The following is an 18,775-nucleotide window of genomic DNA, read 5'->3' as shown; positions in this document are numbered from 1 at the left end:
TAAAATGGGAAGAAAAGGATTTTTTCTATTCTCTGCTTCCCATAGACTACATGACTTGCTGAATAGGAGGGCCATGCACATGGTCTGGGGACAGCAGGGCAGACCCTATGAGGAGAGGCTACAGGACCTGAACCTGTTCAGCCTTTGCAAGAGAAGGCTGAGGGGGGACCTGGTGGCCGTCTATAAACTTACTGGGGGGACCAGCTGGGTTTGAGAGAGACCTTGTTCCCCTGAGCGCCTCCCAGAGTAACAAGGAATAACGGCCATAAGTTGTTAGAGAGTAGGTTTAGAGTAGACATTAGAAGGTGCTACTTCACAGTCAGGGTGGCTAGGAACTGGAACCAACTTCCAAGGGAAGTGGTGCTGGCTCCTACCTTGGGGGTCTTTAAGAGGAGGCTTGACGATTACCTAGCGGGGGTCATTTGAGCCCGGTTTTCTCGCCTGCCCAGGGCAGGGGGTTGGACTAGAAGATCTACAAGGTCCCTTCCAACCCTACATCTATGAATAGGGCTTTCTATGGTTGCATTCTTTGTTCCTTCAGTTAGTAAAAGAACTCACTGAATTTACTTGAGGGGCAGTGGCCTCAAGATGCAGCAGAGGAAATTGAGGTTGGCGATTAGGAGGAACTTCTGACTATGAGGGTTGTCAAGCACTGGAAAAGGCTACGTAGAGAAATCGTACAGTCTCCATCCTTGGAAGATTATAAAAGCAAGTAAGGCAGACACTTAGCTGGGGTGGTTTATAGTCAGGGACAATCCTTTCTAGAGCAGCGGGTTGAACCAGATGTGTGTATGCACTCCCTTCGAACCCTACGTTCCTATGATCCAATTTGGGCAGAACCTTAATTCTAAATTACTTTTTACATTAAACTTCCCATCTTTTATGAAACAAATTTGCCTACATGCCATATCACAATAAGGCTATGACATATTTCATTTTACTTGCCTATATAGCAAGTATGCAGGGGTAAAGCTGAAGTACCTGGCATTTACTCAGTTCGGGGTTCTATTTTGTCCTGTGTGCACACCGGCCAGAAGAGAAAAGGAGCATGGTCATCCTCTATTTTAACCCTATGGCCTAATACTGTATTTACTCAATTATAAGATGAGGTCCATTCCCCTCCCTCCCCCATTTCACATGGGGGGGAAAAGCCCCTAATCTTAGCATTGAGTACAAGGGCAATGGAGGTGGGCAGGCAGCTGCTGTGGCTCTGGCTCCAGTACTTGCTCATGCTTGGGTCCATAGATGAAGCTGCTGCCTTTTCCCCCTTCCCCGCTGCCTCTGCAGCCCCACATCTCCCCCCCACCCCAGCGTGCAGCCACTGCTCCCCCACCTGCCCTTCTCCCTCTTCCCCTTACCTTGCTCCATGCCAGCAGGCTCCATGCATGCTGCAGCCTAGGGCACGGAGCCCAGGTCTAGCCTGGCTTATAGCTGCAGCATGCAGCCCATGTGGTTGCGACAGAGCTGGGGCTGGAGCCATGCTCAGTGCTCCAGGTGAGAACAGGGAGGGAGCCTGCCATGTGGAGGAAGGGTGAGGGGTGGTAGGAGGGAGGAGCAGAAGTTGGAGGGGACAGAGAAACGGGCAGAGAGGTTGTGGGTAGGGGCAGGAGGGAGAGCAGAGGCAGATGGGGAAGGGAGGTCCCAAAGCTGCAGTGGCGGCAGGCAGGGGGCCTGTGTGGCAAGGCAAAGGCACAAGCAGGGGGCAAGCTGCTTGGCTTCCCCACTGCCTGTCTGCAGAGTGTCCGCATCCTTAGCCAAAGTAAATTTCTATAGCTTCTGTGAATCTGTTGAAGCCAGCTGGTTTAGTCCATATCAGCAGCTGGCCAATATTTGTTTGTTGCTTATTTTTATTTATTTGGTGAGTTAGTTTAGAAAAATTATTTCCTTTTTCTAGTTAAGGATACCAGAGGGATGGCATACATCTTGGTGTTTCCAGTGTCTGTCTCTGAGAATGCATGTAGGGAAGATAAATAAGAAACACATTATATGCTGTACTGATAGTTGTTCTATTTGTCTCTCTCCTCCATAGGCATTTGGGCCTGGATCTAGTTCCTCGGAAGGACTTTGAGGTGGTGGATTCAGATCAGATCAGTGTTTCAGACCTTTATAAAATGGTAAGAACTTTGACTTGGAGAGTCTTTTCTTTCAGTTTACAAAAGGTTCCATTTTCTTATTTACATTGTATGCTTGGGGGGAAACGAGAATATGAATATAATTACATTTTTTGACCACTCTTACTGTTAGTTTCCTTTTATTGCCATTATATAGCTGGTACAAATAGAGATGGATATTCTTTTGGATTGTAAAATTTTGCTTTATCCTTATAAAGGCTCCAGAGTCACATAATGTTTTAGTTATTTTCAGTCCAAAGTAGATATGAAATGAAAAATCAGGTCAATTGTGATGTCAGGATTCTTTCTAAGAGACGTCTGTTGTGAGGACCAGACCCTATTCACCCATTTGTTCTCTAAGTTTCACTTAAAAGCCTTAATCCTTCACCCTCCTGAAATTGCTGAAAAACAATTCAAAAGGTGGGTTGGTCCTGCTCCTGTTTACAGTTTTTTGTGACTTAGTCTTAAGGCTAGGTTGATGGTGTATTACAAAGTTGGCACGTTAATGTTTTTTCAGGGACTTAAATAGGTTCAGATAGGATCGAATAGAGGCCTAAGTGGACTTAGGTACCTAATAGATGGAACAGGATCTGGCCCTTAGTGTTTTACCTCTGTGTTTTATACTAGGTTGAGGAATTTATGCCACAACATTCTTGGTTTTTCAACCTGTTTTTCTAATAGACAAGAGGCTTTCTCTCTGAGGTTATATTACAACATTTGTGTTAATTTTATTCCTTCCCTTTGTTTTCTTGATTTGTTTACATGGCTGTAGTTTAAAATTTGGTATTTCCTTTTTCTCTTTTACTCACTAATGTGTCATCCAGAGGAGCATAGACATGCAGTACGTGGTGCCGCAGACCCATCTGCAGCACCAGACATCAGGCATGCAGGCGTTCCCCATGCTGCTACCTTGCAGCATGGGGAGGGGAGTTGACTGGGAGATCCTGGGGTCAAAAAAACCCACAGCAAAAAAAAAGCAAGATGGTGCATGTGGCAGCAGTACACGCCACCCAAAACCAGAACCTGGCTGCCTAGAGCCATGCTCCAGCTGCTGTCCGGGCTCCCAGCTGCAGGAACGCCACAACTGCAGCTCCCTGAAGACCCCAGAACCCCAAGTAAGGCTGCAGGGCCCAGCACAATGCCTGGCCCCAGCCTACCCTACCCCACCCGGGGAAACCTGCCGCATGCCAGAGCGTGCATGGCATAGACATTCCGCAGGGACAAGTAGCATAGGCACAAGGTGAATTGCTGTTACTTGTCTCCAGGGAAACAAATGTCTGCTGGTCTGGACATGGTGTAAATATTCTATGGTTACTATTTTTATTACCTTGGATTTGTTTTCTGTAAAATCTTATCAACTTTTCTTTCTGAAAAGGAATGATGTTCTATACATTTGGGCAGAATGCAAAGAAAGGGTAGAGGAAAAGGAAGCATGTTGAATAGCTCTAGTAAAATATAAACTGTATATACCAAATCAATAAAAACTTTGGCCTTGGTTTCAAATACTAAGCTGGTAGAATAAAATAGGTTTTTTGCTTTGTTGCACTTGATGCTGTTCCCTATTGATGCATTCCTCTGGAGTGCAGCAAAAGAAGTATTGGCACAGTAGTTCTCAACCTTTTTACACTTGAGGTACCCCTGGATAGTCTTGAGGCATGCCTCAAAAATATGTTAGCCTTTAGTTTTAATTCTTTTGACTACAGAAATATAATAGAGCAATCTTTCTATTGCAGAGAACTCAGAAAGACCACAACAGGGCAGAATGTTTTAACACTGTGGATTCTTGTGTGAAAACTGGGTTTTTCTTGTGAATCATGTCTACATGCCTAACAGTGCTAACATTTGTGTGGCACCCTGCAGCACTCATGGAAGGATCTCAAGACCCCTCCAAGTGGCATGGCACCTTGGTTGCTAATCACTGTATTAGAAGTAGAGGAGATTCTGAATATAAGGTTCACTGAAAAAGGCAAAATCCATTAGACGTGGCTAATAGATATAACATTACACATGAGCCATCCTTGCTATATTCATATGTCAGTGTACCAGAAACAGCAGAAAACTCTTATCCACATCTTCAGTCAGTACTTTTTACTTATGTTGCAGATATTATAATGATAGTTCTAAAATGTATGTGATGTCGGTCCAATACCTTCTGTTGCAAATAGTAGTCTGTCAGATGGGGCACTACTATCAGCTCTGTCATATACTAGGGTTTTGTCCACACACATGTTTTTTCACTTCTTTAAAGCTTCATGAGCTATACAGATTTCAGAATGCTGTATTAATAGGTAATTATATAGTCTAACAAGAAGGCAGATTAACCTCTGCAGGCATTTACAAGCTAATACATAAGAAATCCTACTTTTATAATGTAAAATTACTCATTACTGTCAGTCTTATGGAATAGACTTTTCTCAATTCTGTCCTAACATACAAAAGATTATGACCGTCTCAAATCATCTTGTGTGGCCATTAATATTGTTTTAATAGCAGCTAAAGATTGGACCTCTTATATGCCACAGAGCCAAGCTTGCTAAGAAATTCCTGCCTGCTGTGACATAGCTGGTATTTAAGAGAAGGAAAAATGAATCTGCCACTGTATAGATCCATTGGTCATTCTCTTTTTCTAGTTTGGGGTTTATCTTAACCATACAGCTAGAGTAGCAGCTACAGAATAACTCCACTGGTTCAGAAGAGCCTAATAATTCCCTCCACCACCTTATCTCTGAAGAACTTCCAGGATCACAGCTTACTGTTCAGGATTGTTTTGGGGTCATAACTTAGTTCATACCTCTTATTGTTTCAGGTTACAGATTCAAGAAGACAGTGGTGTTGAGTGATATTCAGTTCTTAGCTGAAAGGTTATTTTCACAAGCTAAAAGCCTTTAAACATAATTTTATTTAAAGGAAGACTTAGGGCCTTGTTACACATTAATATTAGGTGGCTCCTGGAGCTCTTAACTCCTGGACTGTCCACACAGTAACACCTGAAACTAAGTTTAAGCAGGCTTTAGACAACTTAAAGTTTACCTCTGATCCGTGTTACTGAGCTTGTGTTCCATTAATGAGTGGACACTCCTCACAGATGAGCCACCTAAATTGCAATCCTCCAGCCTCCCAGGTTGCTGTGTCCCCTCTCCCACCCTCTTGTTTTGTGTGGCACAAACTTTCTACTCCCTGCACGCTACTGTTCTGGGGGTGGTATCAGCACCAAGCCAACTCCCCCTCCCACCCCTGGGGGTGTGGCCCGCCCACCCCCAGGGGTGCAGCCCCATGCAGACAGCTTACAGAGCACAAGCCACCTCGCCAGGTGGCATAGTTTGGACATTTCCAAGAGGGGTCGGGGGGGGAAGGCAGGGGACAGGGGAGGAACAAGGAAAGGGGCCAGAACAGGTCTCCACGAGCTAGGGCTTTCTTCCTGGGGAAGGGGCAGTAGCTCCCCCAAAAGCATCTTCCTCCACTGCTCCCACTTCCCATCCATCCCAGGAAGCATGACCAGCACCCCCATACCCCTATCTTAAATCCCAGTTTATTAAAACAAGACCTTCTTTAATTTACTTCCTCTTTATTTATTTTTCTTTTTATTTTATCTTTCAGTGACTGGCTTCCTTCATTTCACTGCCCTTCCCCACCCCCATCCCTTAACTCTGGTCCCCAGCTTTAAGGTACCTGCCTTCTCGTATACCTGAGCTAGAGCAGGGATAGAAGCCTGTCCTGGTTCACCAGCCTTGTAATGGCAACTCACAGCTGTAGCCCCTAGTCAGGCCCCTGCTCACCAGCCCTCTAGTGGCAAGTCACAGCTGTGCAGGTGGGGGATGGTCAGAGGAGGTTTTTAGCCTTGGGGTGTAACCTGCTCCAAGCTCAAGCTAGCACTAGCGCCGATCAACATTTGAGCAGTTCAGAGTGTAGTCTGTAACAAGTACGGATGTGCCAAACGGGCCATATTAGATTTAGATTCAGATTCAGCCTGAATCAGGGGACAGCGATTGGCCACGGGGGGATTGGCCCAGGCCTCTCTCCCGCCAGACCCAGGAGGCACCAATCGCTGAGTGGGGGGTGGGGGTACCTTGTGCGCTCCACAGAGGACCTGGAAGTGGACCGGAAGTGCTCCTGGTCTACTTCTGAGTCCACTGCCGAGCACGCTGGCGACCACCCCACGCTTCTGTGGGACACTCCATCCGTCCCAGCATCTCAGCATTCATGAGCCCTGCCTTGTACCTTGAGGTATGTAGAAAAAACGTTTAAAGCTGTGTCTATGTCTGAATCGTCCCTGCAGCTTTTGCACAGTACACCATTATTTTCATCTTTTTTTCTCAGAATCACTTTGCCTTCCGCCTTGTACAGGCTGTTCCTTCAGGTTATTTATTGGAAAGTTAAACAATAGTGACTTCAGCATAAAAAAAATCCATCTTAAATTGGGGGAGTTTTTTTTCCTTTAAGAAAAACAAATTATTTTTTTCATATGAAGATATATGTGCTCTAAAAATGATATAAGCTAAATAGTACTTGTTTTTATTTATGTAGTTTTTAAAATCCTGGAAACATGTTTTCAGATCCTTCCACATGGCTGGAGTTGCCATTGGATTTAATTTATATCAGTCAGTAGAACAGGCCCAGCAGCATATAAATAACAGTATGACACTGCTATTTAGCAAAAATGGGAGCAAGAAACAAATGCATAGGACAAATCTCTGCAGATATTTGCAGATTTCAGAAAGGTTTGAGTCTAGCTTCTGAATATTTGTTTAGCATTTTTTTCCAAGTTTTGATTGCTTTTTGTGAATCACTGAGATACCTGCAGGATGAATACCTGAGATGTGAAGAAAACAGTGTTACTCACTATATTTCAGCCAGGTTTCAGCTGTTTGCCTTTTTTAAAAAGATTATTAATATACCAGAATTTCTTTAAAATACACTGTTTTTGAAGAGATGTCAGGGATTTACATTTCAAGCTCATTAACTGTAATTTCCACTGGCTTTGATTTTTGTTTAAACAAACTAGTAAAACTCAAGGCAGTTTATCATGTTAGATAAAGAGAAATTTTGATTGATATGATGCAGCTTTACTGCTTGTATTTCAATAAATTGCTGTGTATGGAATAAGGGAAGCTAAATCAATTTAGAAATAGGATTGCAGAGAACATAGATATTGTTTTGAAGACAGCAGAGAACATGGAGGGAACAAAGACATTTCACTGTGGCTGCCTTATTCAGAATTGGAGATCTTTATTAATTTTTTTAGTGTAAAAATATCATACAAATTAAAAAGGCTTCTGCTCAGTTTCTGCTTTTCTTTCCCTAGTCCGGTTTGTAGAATTCTTAATCACATTACAGAAAATTTTCTTTAGAAGCAATGTGACTTTAAAGGGTCCATATTTTGACTGTGGATAGAAACATTATAACTGAGCATTTGGTATATTTCTAATACTCTGAGTTTGATTCAGATGGCTATTATGATTGTACTATTATGACCTTCTTATTATATATATGTATGCCCTATATAAATGATTACTCCTAATAATAATAACTTCCAAATCTAATTTCTCTTCTACTAACGAAACTGATAAAACTATTAATCTGAACAATTTTTGCCATGGAGTAGATTGGATTTAATCCCCTGTGTGAAACATTTGACTTTGCTTGCAAGCTGAGGTGGCTTAGAACACTACTGATGGGGACTTTTTTTAGATTCTCTGAGGGAACCAAAGAAACTCCTCTTTGCCTCTCTCTTAGCCACTACATAAAAATCTGTTTCAGCAGTAAGACTGGCATTGGGCTGTCCTGCACTGAATATCTTTATCTTTTCCTGTTTTTGATTTGGGGTTGGATTTTTTTGTTTGGTGGGGGGAGGGGTTGCAGGCGAGGAAGGGAACAGCATGAGGTGTTTTGACCATTTACTATAAGAATATGAGTGAGGATATTATTTCTCCAAAGCCAAATATGAATTTGGTGGTTAGGTTTTTTTGATGATGCCATAGCCAAATACCAAACTTTCAGCAGACATAGTACTGGAACCCATAGAAGACACCTGAGTTATTTGTACAAGTGCTATTAAAAATCTCAAATGATGAAGATGCTACAACCTCCCTTAGTAATCTGTTCTGCAACTAAACTGTCCTTAGCATAAGAAGAATTTTCCTAAGGTCTAACCCAAATGCTCCTTGTTGTATTTGGAACATATTACTTCTTGTTCTGTTCCTAGTAGGCCGTTTGTAGCATCCTCCTTTGCAGTAATTGTTGCTGACTTCTTTCAGTCAGCTTTAAGAAAGAGGCTAGAGAGGCACCTTGACAATGCATAACTTGGCACTTTTCTGGGAAGCAAGAAAGACAGGTTCAAACCCCTCCGGGCTAGAACAAGGGAGGGTTCTCAGCCATTAGGCATGCACTGATAAAGATTTTCTTGACCGATACCAATGACCAGTTATTAACCAGCCATATCAGCTGATACCAATCTGATAGCCAATTTACAGGAATGCAGCCTAGCAGCTTGGAAAGCAGCATCCAGCCGGTAAGTGTGGTGGGGGGTTAGATCGAGGCCCCCCCAGGTGAGGGAGGGAGTGGGGCAGGGGCAGGCATTGCCTAGCCAGGGCGGTGAATGCAACCCTTCCAGGAGTGGGACAGAACCATGGACAGCTTTTCTGGGGAGTTCAGAGGGGGTGGAAGGGAGGCAGCTTCCTGCCTCTGAGCGCACCCCCAGGGGAGGCATGGGGGGCATGTGCCGTCCCCAGATTTGTGCACAGGGTGGAGGCAGGCTGCCTGCTGTGGGCTCAGAGCTAGGGGCTGCACTGGCCTCTTCCCAGTGGGGTGGCTGAGCTCAGGGTGGGAAGGGGTGGGGCAGGCAGCAGCAGTGCTGGGAGAAGGGGCTTTGGGGAATTTTAGGGTGGCTATAAAGTAAGCCCATAGATCCCCTCCCAGTTGCACTGCTGCCTGTCCCACCCTGAGCACAGCCCTGGCCCAGCTCCCTTGCCAGGAAGAGGCTCTCAGGCTCTGGCCCCAAGCCCACAGGAGGCAGCCTGCCTCCACCCTGCACACAAATCAGGGGTGGGGAGGCACATGCCTCCCCTGGGGATGTGCACAGTGGTGGGGATCCGCCCCCCAGATGAGCTGCCCTTGGCTCCGTCCCGCTCCCAGCAGGGTCACATTCACCACCCTTGCTCTGCAGTGCCTGCCCCTGCCCCTGTCTTGCTCCCTTCCTCACTGGGGGGGTGGAATTGATCTCCTCCCCCTCCCCCGCATGCCTTCCTTCCCCCCCATGCTCTTTCCCCCAACAGACTTACCAGCAGGAGGCTGCTCTCCAAGCTGTCAGGCTGCATTCCCGGCCATGTGCATGCTGCTGTTGCACATATGTACACGGCATTTATCGGTGACATTATTAGCTACACTGGCCAAAAAAAGCTGATCGCTGGTTGTAACAGGGTGTAAGCCGAGCCCCTGTTACTATGGGTGAAACCAGAACACAGGTGAACAGGGGAATGAAGATGCACACACCAGGGATAGATAAGGCGATAATGATCACAGCTAAACATAAAAGGAAAGATGAGGCACCAGACATTGCCGTCAGGGCATTGGAAGGAAGAAGAGGAAGAAGACACAGTTCTTGGCAAGGTTACCTGGAATTAGAAGGACGTCGCAAACAGAAATGCGAAGAGACAACCCTGGTCTGGAAAAGCATGGAGGGAGCCCTTACCTCAGGGTTAAGCTGCTGGAGATCAGGCAGCAAGACCTCAGGAAGGTAGGTAGTGTGATCTCTCGTCACTCCAGCCCCTGGCACAGCGCTGGGTGATAGAAGCAGCATAGAACTGCCGTGATAGGAGGGGGGAAGGAACAGCGAAGGAGCTCCATCCGGGGACTAAAGAGGCCAGCAATCAGCCAGACAAACCTCCCCCGGGTTGGGGAGAGAAGAGTGAGGTGCACGAACCCCAAGAACCAAGCTCCAGAGGCAACGGGCACAACTGGAGTGGTGGAGAACCCCCACGGCGAACAGCTGAGCAGCTGGGAGGCTGCAGTCTCTCTCAGCTGGGATCTAGCTGGTTCATGCTAATGAGTTAATTAGCACCAGCAAACAGTTTGCAACTTTGTTAAATAAAATGAGCACTTAGAAAGCTTCCCATTGGGTGGTCTGGCATCCTTTACACTCACCTCAAGGTTTAACATAAGATTTATTTCCATCTTCTTAATTGTGGCAGGCAAGTCTTTGAGGAAGGTAGAGGCAGGTAGCAGATGCATTCCCACACTGATAATGCTAATGTTTCTGTTATCTATGCCAATCCTATATGGGACTAATATATCAGCACACCTCTAGTTCTCATCTAGCTGTGCTTTTTTGTCTTTGTAAAATATCAAGACTTACCTGGCTGTGTGACCATATGTTGCTGAATACCTGCCCAGTCAGAGCACAACACCACTGAGTATGTTTAGTGGATACATGCGGGTTTGTGTGTCCAGAGCTGAATTGTGCATGAGTGTCTACATTCTGTATACATCATTTAGGCACATAAATAAAATAAGGGGTACAGACAGAAGTGACAATTTTTGTCTGATCTGGCACAGAAAGTGGTCTGTAGTCATGACCAAACACAAGTACACAGCTGCAGACAGCTTCAAAAATGGCCGATCAGATGAAAATCTGACCCCTCATTATATGAGGGGTCAGATGAAGACATTTCAAAACAAAGTGTCTTCTGTAACTTCTGTCTGCCTGCCTGCCAGCCTTGAGCTGCTTTCAGAATGGAAGTGGGGAAAAGGGAGCAGAGGGGGTTTGGTCTGGGGGGGTTTCAGCCCCTGCTGGAGGGTGGGACAGGTGTATTGGAGCCCCCCTGATATGGGGAGGGGCTCCAGTTCACCCACCCCACCTTCCAGAGCTGGCTGAGGAACCCTTAGAACGACCTCCCATTCCCTCCCTCCCATTTTGAAAACTTTGCAGCCTAGCAGGGAACAGGGGCTGGTGCTAGGGGAAATCAGCTGCCAGCCAGTAGCTAGATTCCCCTCTCCCATGGAACCAACAATGAACTTCTGTTTGTTCCAGGAGATGTTTGTAACTCCAAACACTTCCTGCAAAGCATTCTCAGTTACAGCAGGGAGCTGCACTTCTGTCTGCACCCAAGATTTAGTCCTCTGTATCCTCCTATATTACTTTCCCAAGAGATGTCTTATATAATGTCCCATATTAATATTAAGTCCTGTATTTGTATGATTCTGTTAACTGAGAAAAATGTTTCCTGAACCAGAATTTCTTGGCTTGGAGGTCTCTAGTAGACCTCTACCATAAAGTCACTTTTGTTCTTCTCTCTCTCTCTCTTTTTACCAAAGACTTTCAGCAGTATTATCTCATACAGTGTTCCAGACCTCAGAGCAAACTTATTTATCCTTGACATACAAAGCAACATGTCTTTGCTTTCCTTGTCCATCCTTTCTAAACATTGTATATCATTCTATATCTGATATTATTCTGATATATGAAAATAAACTGAAGAAGTCTGTTGTGATCTCAAATGGGTCATCAATGGCACACTTGGGACAGAAAAAAAGCAGCAACACATTGGAGGAATAATTTCTGGAAAAGAAAACAAGGAGTATTTTAAGTTTTAAAATTAATATTTAAAGACAGTGTTCTAACTCAGTATAAGATGAATGTGCAAATGTTTCCTGTATAATAAACAACTGCTAATTTGATTGTTTTTCTTTTTTTTTCCTCTGCAGCATTTATCGAGCAGGCACAGTGTCCAGCAGAGCACATCACAGGTAAAATGGCTGCAAGACTTCACTATGTCTTTTTTTTTAAAAAAAGACTGTGACCGAGTATCTGACTGTAAAGAAATAATACAATTACACATTGATTGAAATGTATGTAAAGTGTTTCATGCAAGGATGTTAAAGCTTCACTTACTCCTCCTCAGGTTCCCTCTCCTACATTTGTGCTTCCTTTTCCTTTGCTCCAGCTGTTCCCAGGGCTTCTGCCCTGATGATACCCATGAACAAGATCTACTAATCTAGCGGCCCTGACAGACATGCAGCTCCCCAGTCTAATTTACGATGCTTCACAGAAAACATCATGAGTTAAACTGACCCTACTGACTCAACAGACATTTGTTGTTGGATCGGGGAGGTGTGCAATCTAGCTCCCCTTTGGAGTTGATTGGGGGAGAGAGGCTGTGAGTCTGCAGCATCTGTCCCTTAGCTCTGCACCCTCTCCAAACTCCAATGCTCTTAGGATAGGGGGGAAGGGAGAGGAGCGAGTTCAGTGTGGGATTTCCCCAGCTGTGCTGAAGTGGGGCAGGGGGTGAATTGGAGCCCCCTACCGTCCAGTGCTGGCTGGGCAACCCCCAGACCAAATTCACTCCCCTCCCTTCCCCACCTCCCATTGTGAAGACAACATGTAGAGCAGAGCTCGGATGTGTCAGCCACGCCTTACTCCCAACTGTACTGACAGAGATTAATGAAGGGGCTTTGCTTTAAAGCAGCTTCACCTGAACCCTCATATAATGTTGCTTGATCAGGCATTTTTAAAGTGCTGTGCAGCTGTGCGCTTCTGTCACTGCATGTCTATAGAAGTTTTCAGTGGATGATTGCATGGCAAACTGTTACGTCTGTCAGCACCATAGGTCTTCTCCCTGCTTACTCCCTAATCCCCCTGAAGACTCCCTTTTAATTAGCCTTTCAGTAGTCTCCTGGTTCCCTCTTGGTCACAGACCTCTGCACTTAGTCCTTCTGGAGAACTACACGTTTCCCAAAATTCCCAGGACCACGATGGCTTGTAACAGACATAGTGAATTGAATTAGGCATGTGCTCTGTTATACCCTGATTTATTGAAGCTTCCAGAAAATGTTTCCTTTTAGATAGTGACTTTTAAAGTAGGGTGGATCTAGTAGCTAAAATATTAATATTTTTCTTATAAGGAAATACATTCCCACCACCTTTGAAACAATTTCTTCACAGAAAGGTCAATTTGTTGTCGTCTTGTCACTTATATATTTAATCCTGTTCAAAATATTTGTGTTTGATAGATTTCTATGTTGCCCTCCCCAAAAAGGCTCAGGGTCGCTTACCCTTTACACATATTAGTTATTGTGCAATTAACAAGGTAATTGTGCAGTAAATTTAAACTGGCTACATGTGCAAATTAACTGTAGTGTCTTAAAAAGGTCTAGCCAGCTATAAAGTTATTGTTCAAAAATGTGTAGCTGGTGTAGATGGTTTCTCTCCAGCTTTAATTTGCCCATATAGGTAGTCTGTGGCTGGGAGGTGGTAGCTGCCATGATCTCCCAGCCATTGTGATCTCCTGGCCATGGGATGCTCCACGCACCCCCATGGCTGGGAGACTTATTGCTGGTATAGGGGGAGCCTGATTCTGGGCTCCCTCTGAATTGGCAAGAAGCAGGCCCCCATGGCTGGAAGCTCCCTTTGCTGAGGGAGCTTTTGGTCCCAGCTTGCCACACAGGCACCTGGGACCCAGAGTTCTGCAACAGCGCCCCACATGGGCAGCCACGACCAAGAGCCCTATCAGTTGCAGGGCTCTCGTTCCCAGTTGAACCCCATGGGCAGCCAGGACTGAGAGTCCAGTCAGCTGTGGACCTCTCAGCCCGTGCAGACGTGGGGTGCTGCTGCAGACCTAGGGTCCCAGCAGCCTGTGTGGTACAGCTGGGACCGAGATCCCTGCCACCAAAGGGGGTTTCCAGCCATAGGAGCCTGCTTCTTGCCCAGGATTGGGCGCCCTCTGCACCAGCACTAAAGCACAATTGGATTTAATGAGCGAGCCCATAATCTTGCCTTCTGCCATACATGTGTGGTATGGCAGGAGATGTGATTGTCTGGATCATGCATTCGATCCAATCACACCTTTACCATCTCATGTAGAGGGAGCCTAACGCTAAAACTAATAAAACAAAACACAATAATAAAATAGTTCCCTAAAAAATGCCTTAGCTTAAACCCACCTGCTAAAAGATGGCCAGGCTTGGGCACTTTTGGGCCTCAAGGGGAAGGGAGTTCCAGATTAAAAAACAATATCAGATCAGAATTGAGGTATTGTGCACACATTTGTCATTCCTTTCATACTGATGTCAGTTGGTCACAGTGTATTTAATCCCAATGTATGGGTTACTTGGGGTTTATCTTGTTTTGTTATTCAAACATCAATAGTAAAAGATAAGTCTTAGCTTAATCTGTATTCTACTTATAAAGTCAGATGTTTCTAGAGTTTCCTTAGAGAGGCTGCTCTTTTCTTGATTTCAAGAACTTTCCAAACCACAAAACCAGTTTTACATCTCTTCTTTGCAGAGTGGTAAAGATTCTTCAACTGCTAGACAAAGTCAGCCTTTCGGCAGGTTTCTAATACTGGCTAAGAATGCAAGGTGACAAGAAGAACTCTAACATCACCCTGTTATACTCTTTGTTAGTAACTGTATTATCTAGCATGACTGAAAACTAGGATTGATTTGGGCTTTTTGATGGGAAGGGATATAGATTTCATCTTGGTAACTTTACACATCTAGTTTATTATCTGTTTCTGAAATTACCCAAATGAAAAACAGAGGTAGAAAAAATCAGAAAACTTGTCTTTCATATGTCTTTTTCATAGGATTTAATTTGAGACTAAGCTTCTGTATCATAGAGAAGGAAGAACTGTGCATCTCTGGTGTTGGAGTTATATTCCTCTTATTTATGAAGAAAATAAAACTTATTTTTGTTTTTTAAATTCAGGTGGATACAATTCGCCAGCGTCATGGGGAAGCTTGCCGTATGCCAATACCTCATCATTTCTTCCTTAGTCTAAAGAGCTTCACCTATAATACAATTGGAGAGGACACAGATGTCTTCTTTTCTTTGTATGATGTTCGAGAGGGGAAGCAAATCAGGTAGGGGAATGTCAACTAATTTATATTCTTTTCAGCACATGTAGACAAATACTTAATTCGGTGTAAACAAAGGGCACTTATAGACATGCTCTGGGATTCAGGGAGAGGGAGGGGGGTGGGCACTTTAATTAGCGAGCTGTGCTAATTAAAAATGCCTGAGCATCATGTGTATCAGCATCCCCGTGCTGAAAAATGGCAGCAGGGTGCTATGAAATAAAGCTCATTTGACGAGATTTAGTTCAAAGCGCCCTGCTGCTGTTTTTCAGTGCAGGGACACTGATACACGTGATGCTGGAGGCTGCTGGAGCACATTAATTTCCGCGCTCCAGCAGACTCATTTAATTGAGTCTGCTCTGACGTGCTGGATTTACAGCATGTCAAAGCAGCCTCCCTGCATGTGTGTAAGTGCCCGAAGGCTGGAGAAAAATCTCTGAACTGTCTGTTTAATATGTATAAAAAGAGATTGGCAGTTTTGTGATATATATACTAGAGTATCAAAATACGGTATTTTTTGTGTAAATTTTAGTGGAAGTGAAGGACTCAGTTTGAATAACAAGCTTAAGGAGGGATGTAATGGGGGAGCCTGCTGGGGGTAGATGTCCACTGTCACCCGCTCAAAGGGAACCTCTATCAAGGGCATCAGAATTAAAGGAGCTTTTGGAGGGTGCCTTGGGTTCACTTTTTGGCACAGGGGACATGAAGCGCAATACCTTGCCACTTCCCCCAACAGTCCTAGCCAAAAAAATCTTGCCCAAATGCAGGCTTCTGTTTTGTCCCTGCCCAAATGTCTGCCTATAGGGAGCTCATGAGCGACCTTCAGTAGAGCCCGTTGATATCGCCGAGGTACCAGCAACTATACGACCTCCCCTCCTTCAGGCTCCTCTTGCTCAATTCAGTACAGGAGGTCATTTCTTACCTCAAACCTTGGTGTTGTCTTTATCAGTTCTGGTCGTAATACCTCACCATTTCGTTGAGCCAGGTGTTCCTGCAAAGCATACCGAAAATCTGCCTCCCGACTCTGCTCCAACTGGAAATGTTCGTCCTCCCACAAATGTGTAACATCCACCTCTTGTTTAGCCTCTTCGGGAGGAAGCTGTTCGGTTTCACCCGCGAATCCCTCAGCCCTCAGATCATCTTCTCATCTAGCCTCAGGCTTTCTAGTCTCCCAGGGCCTCCAACAGCAACTTTCTCTCATCTCAATCTCCTCCTTTCGCCTCACACTGGCTATCTCTGTCAATAACTCTGGCCAGTCAGTTATTACCGGGTAGGGTAAGCACTCAGCGACCCCAACTAGCATCTGGCGGGTCCTATCGCCTACTTGCAGGATGACCCCCACTGTGTCGACTTCGATGGAATCCCCGCACCAGCATTGCACAATTATGTGGTCCGCTACTTCCCTCTCTTGCCAGTAACACATCGCTCCATGCCATGGTCTGCAATGAGCCTGAGTCCAGCATAGCCCATACCATTTTTCCCTCCATTGTCACTTCCACTGTCAATGTGGGTGGCTCGTCTCCCACCTCAGAATCAACTCTGGCCCCATGGCCACATGTCCCTACCTGGGTCATTGATCACAGGTGAATGTTACCAGTCATGTTGGCTAACAGTGCCTGTTGTCTTGTGGCTTGATCTTGTAGGCCTTGTATTATTCAGCGTAGCCGCTCCAAGGCTTGCTGCTGTGGCTTTGGGTCTGGGGCTAGCGTGCTCTTGTATTCCTGGTTTCTTTATAGACCCAAGGGTTCTTTCCCTCATATGGGTGAACCAACATCCAATGATTCATACTGCTGTATGAAAAGTTCCTGGCCAATGCACTATTGTGAGGGGGGGTGGGGGGGACCTGCTCGGGGTCCATCTACTGGTGGCCCCACCCTCCTGTTATGGGCCAACCGCCTGCCTTCTCCCCTGCCACACCTTGTTGTTAATTCATTGTTGTTAATTAAGTGGGAGGCTGCCCATTATATGCCCCGATGCCAGGGGGCACTATCTGCAGCTCCATTCCTCCCCTACACTGCAGCCTAAGCCTCGCAGATGGTATTTGTAAATTCCGCTTTGTTGGGGTTTCAGCCACTGTGGGCCTACCCCTTCTCTCTCTAGCTAGACCTGTCAGTCAAAAAACCCCCACTAATCAGGGTTTGACTCCCAGGCTCTAGCTCTCAAAAAAAAAAACTCACTCAGGCTCCTGTGTCCTCTCTGGTGCTGGGGTCAGCTCACCCCCAAATATTGCACCCTCTCTGGCGCTGGGCCTCCACTGAGGCCTCCTCCTTCCCCAAACAGCCTCACCCAAACCACCAGTTTTAATAAAACATAGGCTTCTAAGACCATAGAATGGAAAAATGATAATACAGAAACAAGAGAGGCAACATGCCTGCTTACTTTAGATGATCATGAAGATGGCTCACAGCATGGCGTAGTCTTCCGACAGAGACTGCGGCCGCAACACCATGGTCATTGTGAGTCCCACTCCCTGCTGCCCCTCTGGCCTTCTCCACTTGCCATTTGTAGGATCCTGGCCTCCTCCTTCCTATCACCTGACTAGATGGCAGGGCTTGAGCCTTAACCCCTGCTTGACCGGCCGGCCGTGATTGGAAGGTTCTGAATTTAAAGGGACCACCCTGTCTCCTAGTAACAGGGATAGGGTTCCCTGTTACAAGGGATTGTTCATATGTCCAACTAAGTGTGTATACCTAAGGCTGAGCCTTAAACAGATACGCTAATGGAATCCAAACCTTTCACTGAGTGAAAACTGCTACTGAATAATGAATGAATAATGTTGGTTTGTCCTACATTATGAAAGCTTTGTAAGGAGCACAGATATCAGTATCAGTATCAGTTTAGTTGTTTGGCGGTGACATCCTTCCCTCCAGTTTGACTACCATGCGGTACTATATGGTTGACAGAACCAGTACATGGCTCAGTGTTGTATGAAATAAGTCATATTTTCCCTTATCAAATGTATCTTTTCACAGTACCATGTTGTTAAGAAAGTTACCGTATCTCTATGGTGGAGTCAGGATAAGCATATTGTTGTCATCAAATTTGTTGTCAAGAAGCTGTTTGAGGAATTGTGTACATACCTAGTTCCACCATGAGTCCTTGAGTCTTAACTCTTACTGTGTCATCTTTTTCCTGCACAAAAAAACGCCAACTGATGAGGCAGGTAAAGGAGAAAATTAGTGTATTAGTGTAGTGACTCAGATAAGTTTTATAATTAAACAGACTTGTCTGCCTCCAATTCACTATCTTCAAGAGCATTTTGAAGAATGTAAAGATATTCAGTGAGGTTTTTGAATCCCACTACTTATAGTGGAACATGTTAATTGAGTACACCTTTCCCTCACTTTATGCAGGTTTTGTATGTGTGAATTCGCTCTTCTGCAGTGACCTTTTTTATACCAAAAATTTGTTATATGCGAGGTAAATTCACTCTTATGCGATTGGTGTGGTGGAAGCCTGCAGTCAGCTGCTTTGTGCGGTGCATTGTGGGAGCGATGCACACCAAACTATTGTCTCCTGTGTGGATCTGTGCTCCTCACTCGTTGTCTGTGACGCGTGTTTCTGTAGTTGCCGTCCCCATTATGGTAACATTCACCACCACCGTATGCTTGTGTGTACTGTCTGCTGTTTGTGAATACCAAAATTGTCATGTAAAAGTGGTAGAAATGGGTCTGGGGGTCAGTACAGTTGGGATCCTGGAACGTATCCCTATTTGTTACAATGTAAAATGTGTTCCCTTTATGTGAATTCGAGTTATGCGCCGTTTTCCAGGAACACATGTGCAGCATAAAGCAAGGGAAATCTGTATGGTGAGA

General features: G+C 45.1%; 1 protein-coding gene across 1 annotated transcript in view; it reads left to right on the top strand.

The window, feature by feature from the left end:
• The window catches only part of DOCK3 (dedicator of cytokinesis 3), a 791,467-nt gene that overhangs the window by 388,526 nt on the left and 384,166 nt on the right, over nt 1–18,775 (top strand). Inside the window, exons 7-9 of the mRNA XM_019504626.1 lie at nt 2,030–2,114; nt 11,811–11,852; nt 14,812–14,966. Coding sequence (XP_019360171.1) covers nt 2,030–2,114; nt 11,811–11,852; nt 14,812–14,966 — 282 coding nt within the window. The remainder of the gene's footprint in view (nt 1–2,029; nt 2,115–11,810; nt 11,853–14,811; nt 14,967–18,775) is intronic.

The sequence above is a fragment of the Gavialis gangeticus genome, unplaced genomic scaffold, assembly GCF_001723915.1.
Source record: "Gavialis gangeticus isolate Ggan-Ray unplaced genomic scaffold, GavGan_comp1, whole genome shotgun sequence".
Classification (NCBI taxonomy): Eukaryota; Metazoa; Chordata; order Crocodylia; family Gavialidae; genus Gavialis; species Gavialis gangeticus.
This window is presented reverse-complemented; position numbering and strand designations above follow the sequence as displayed.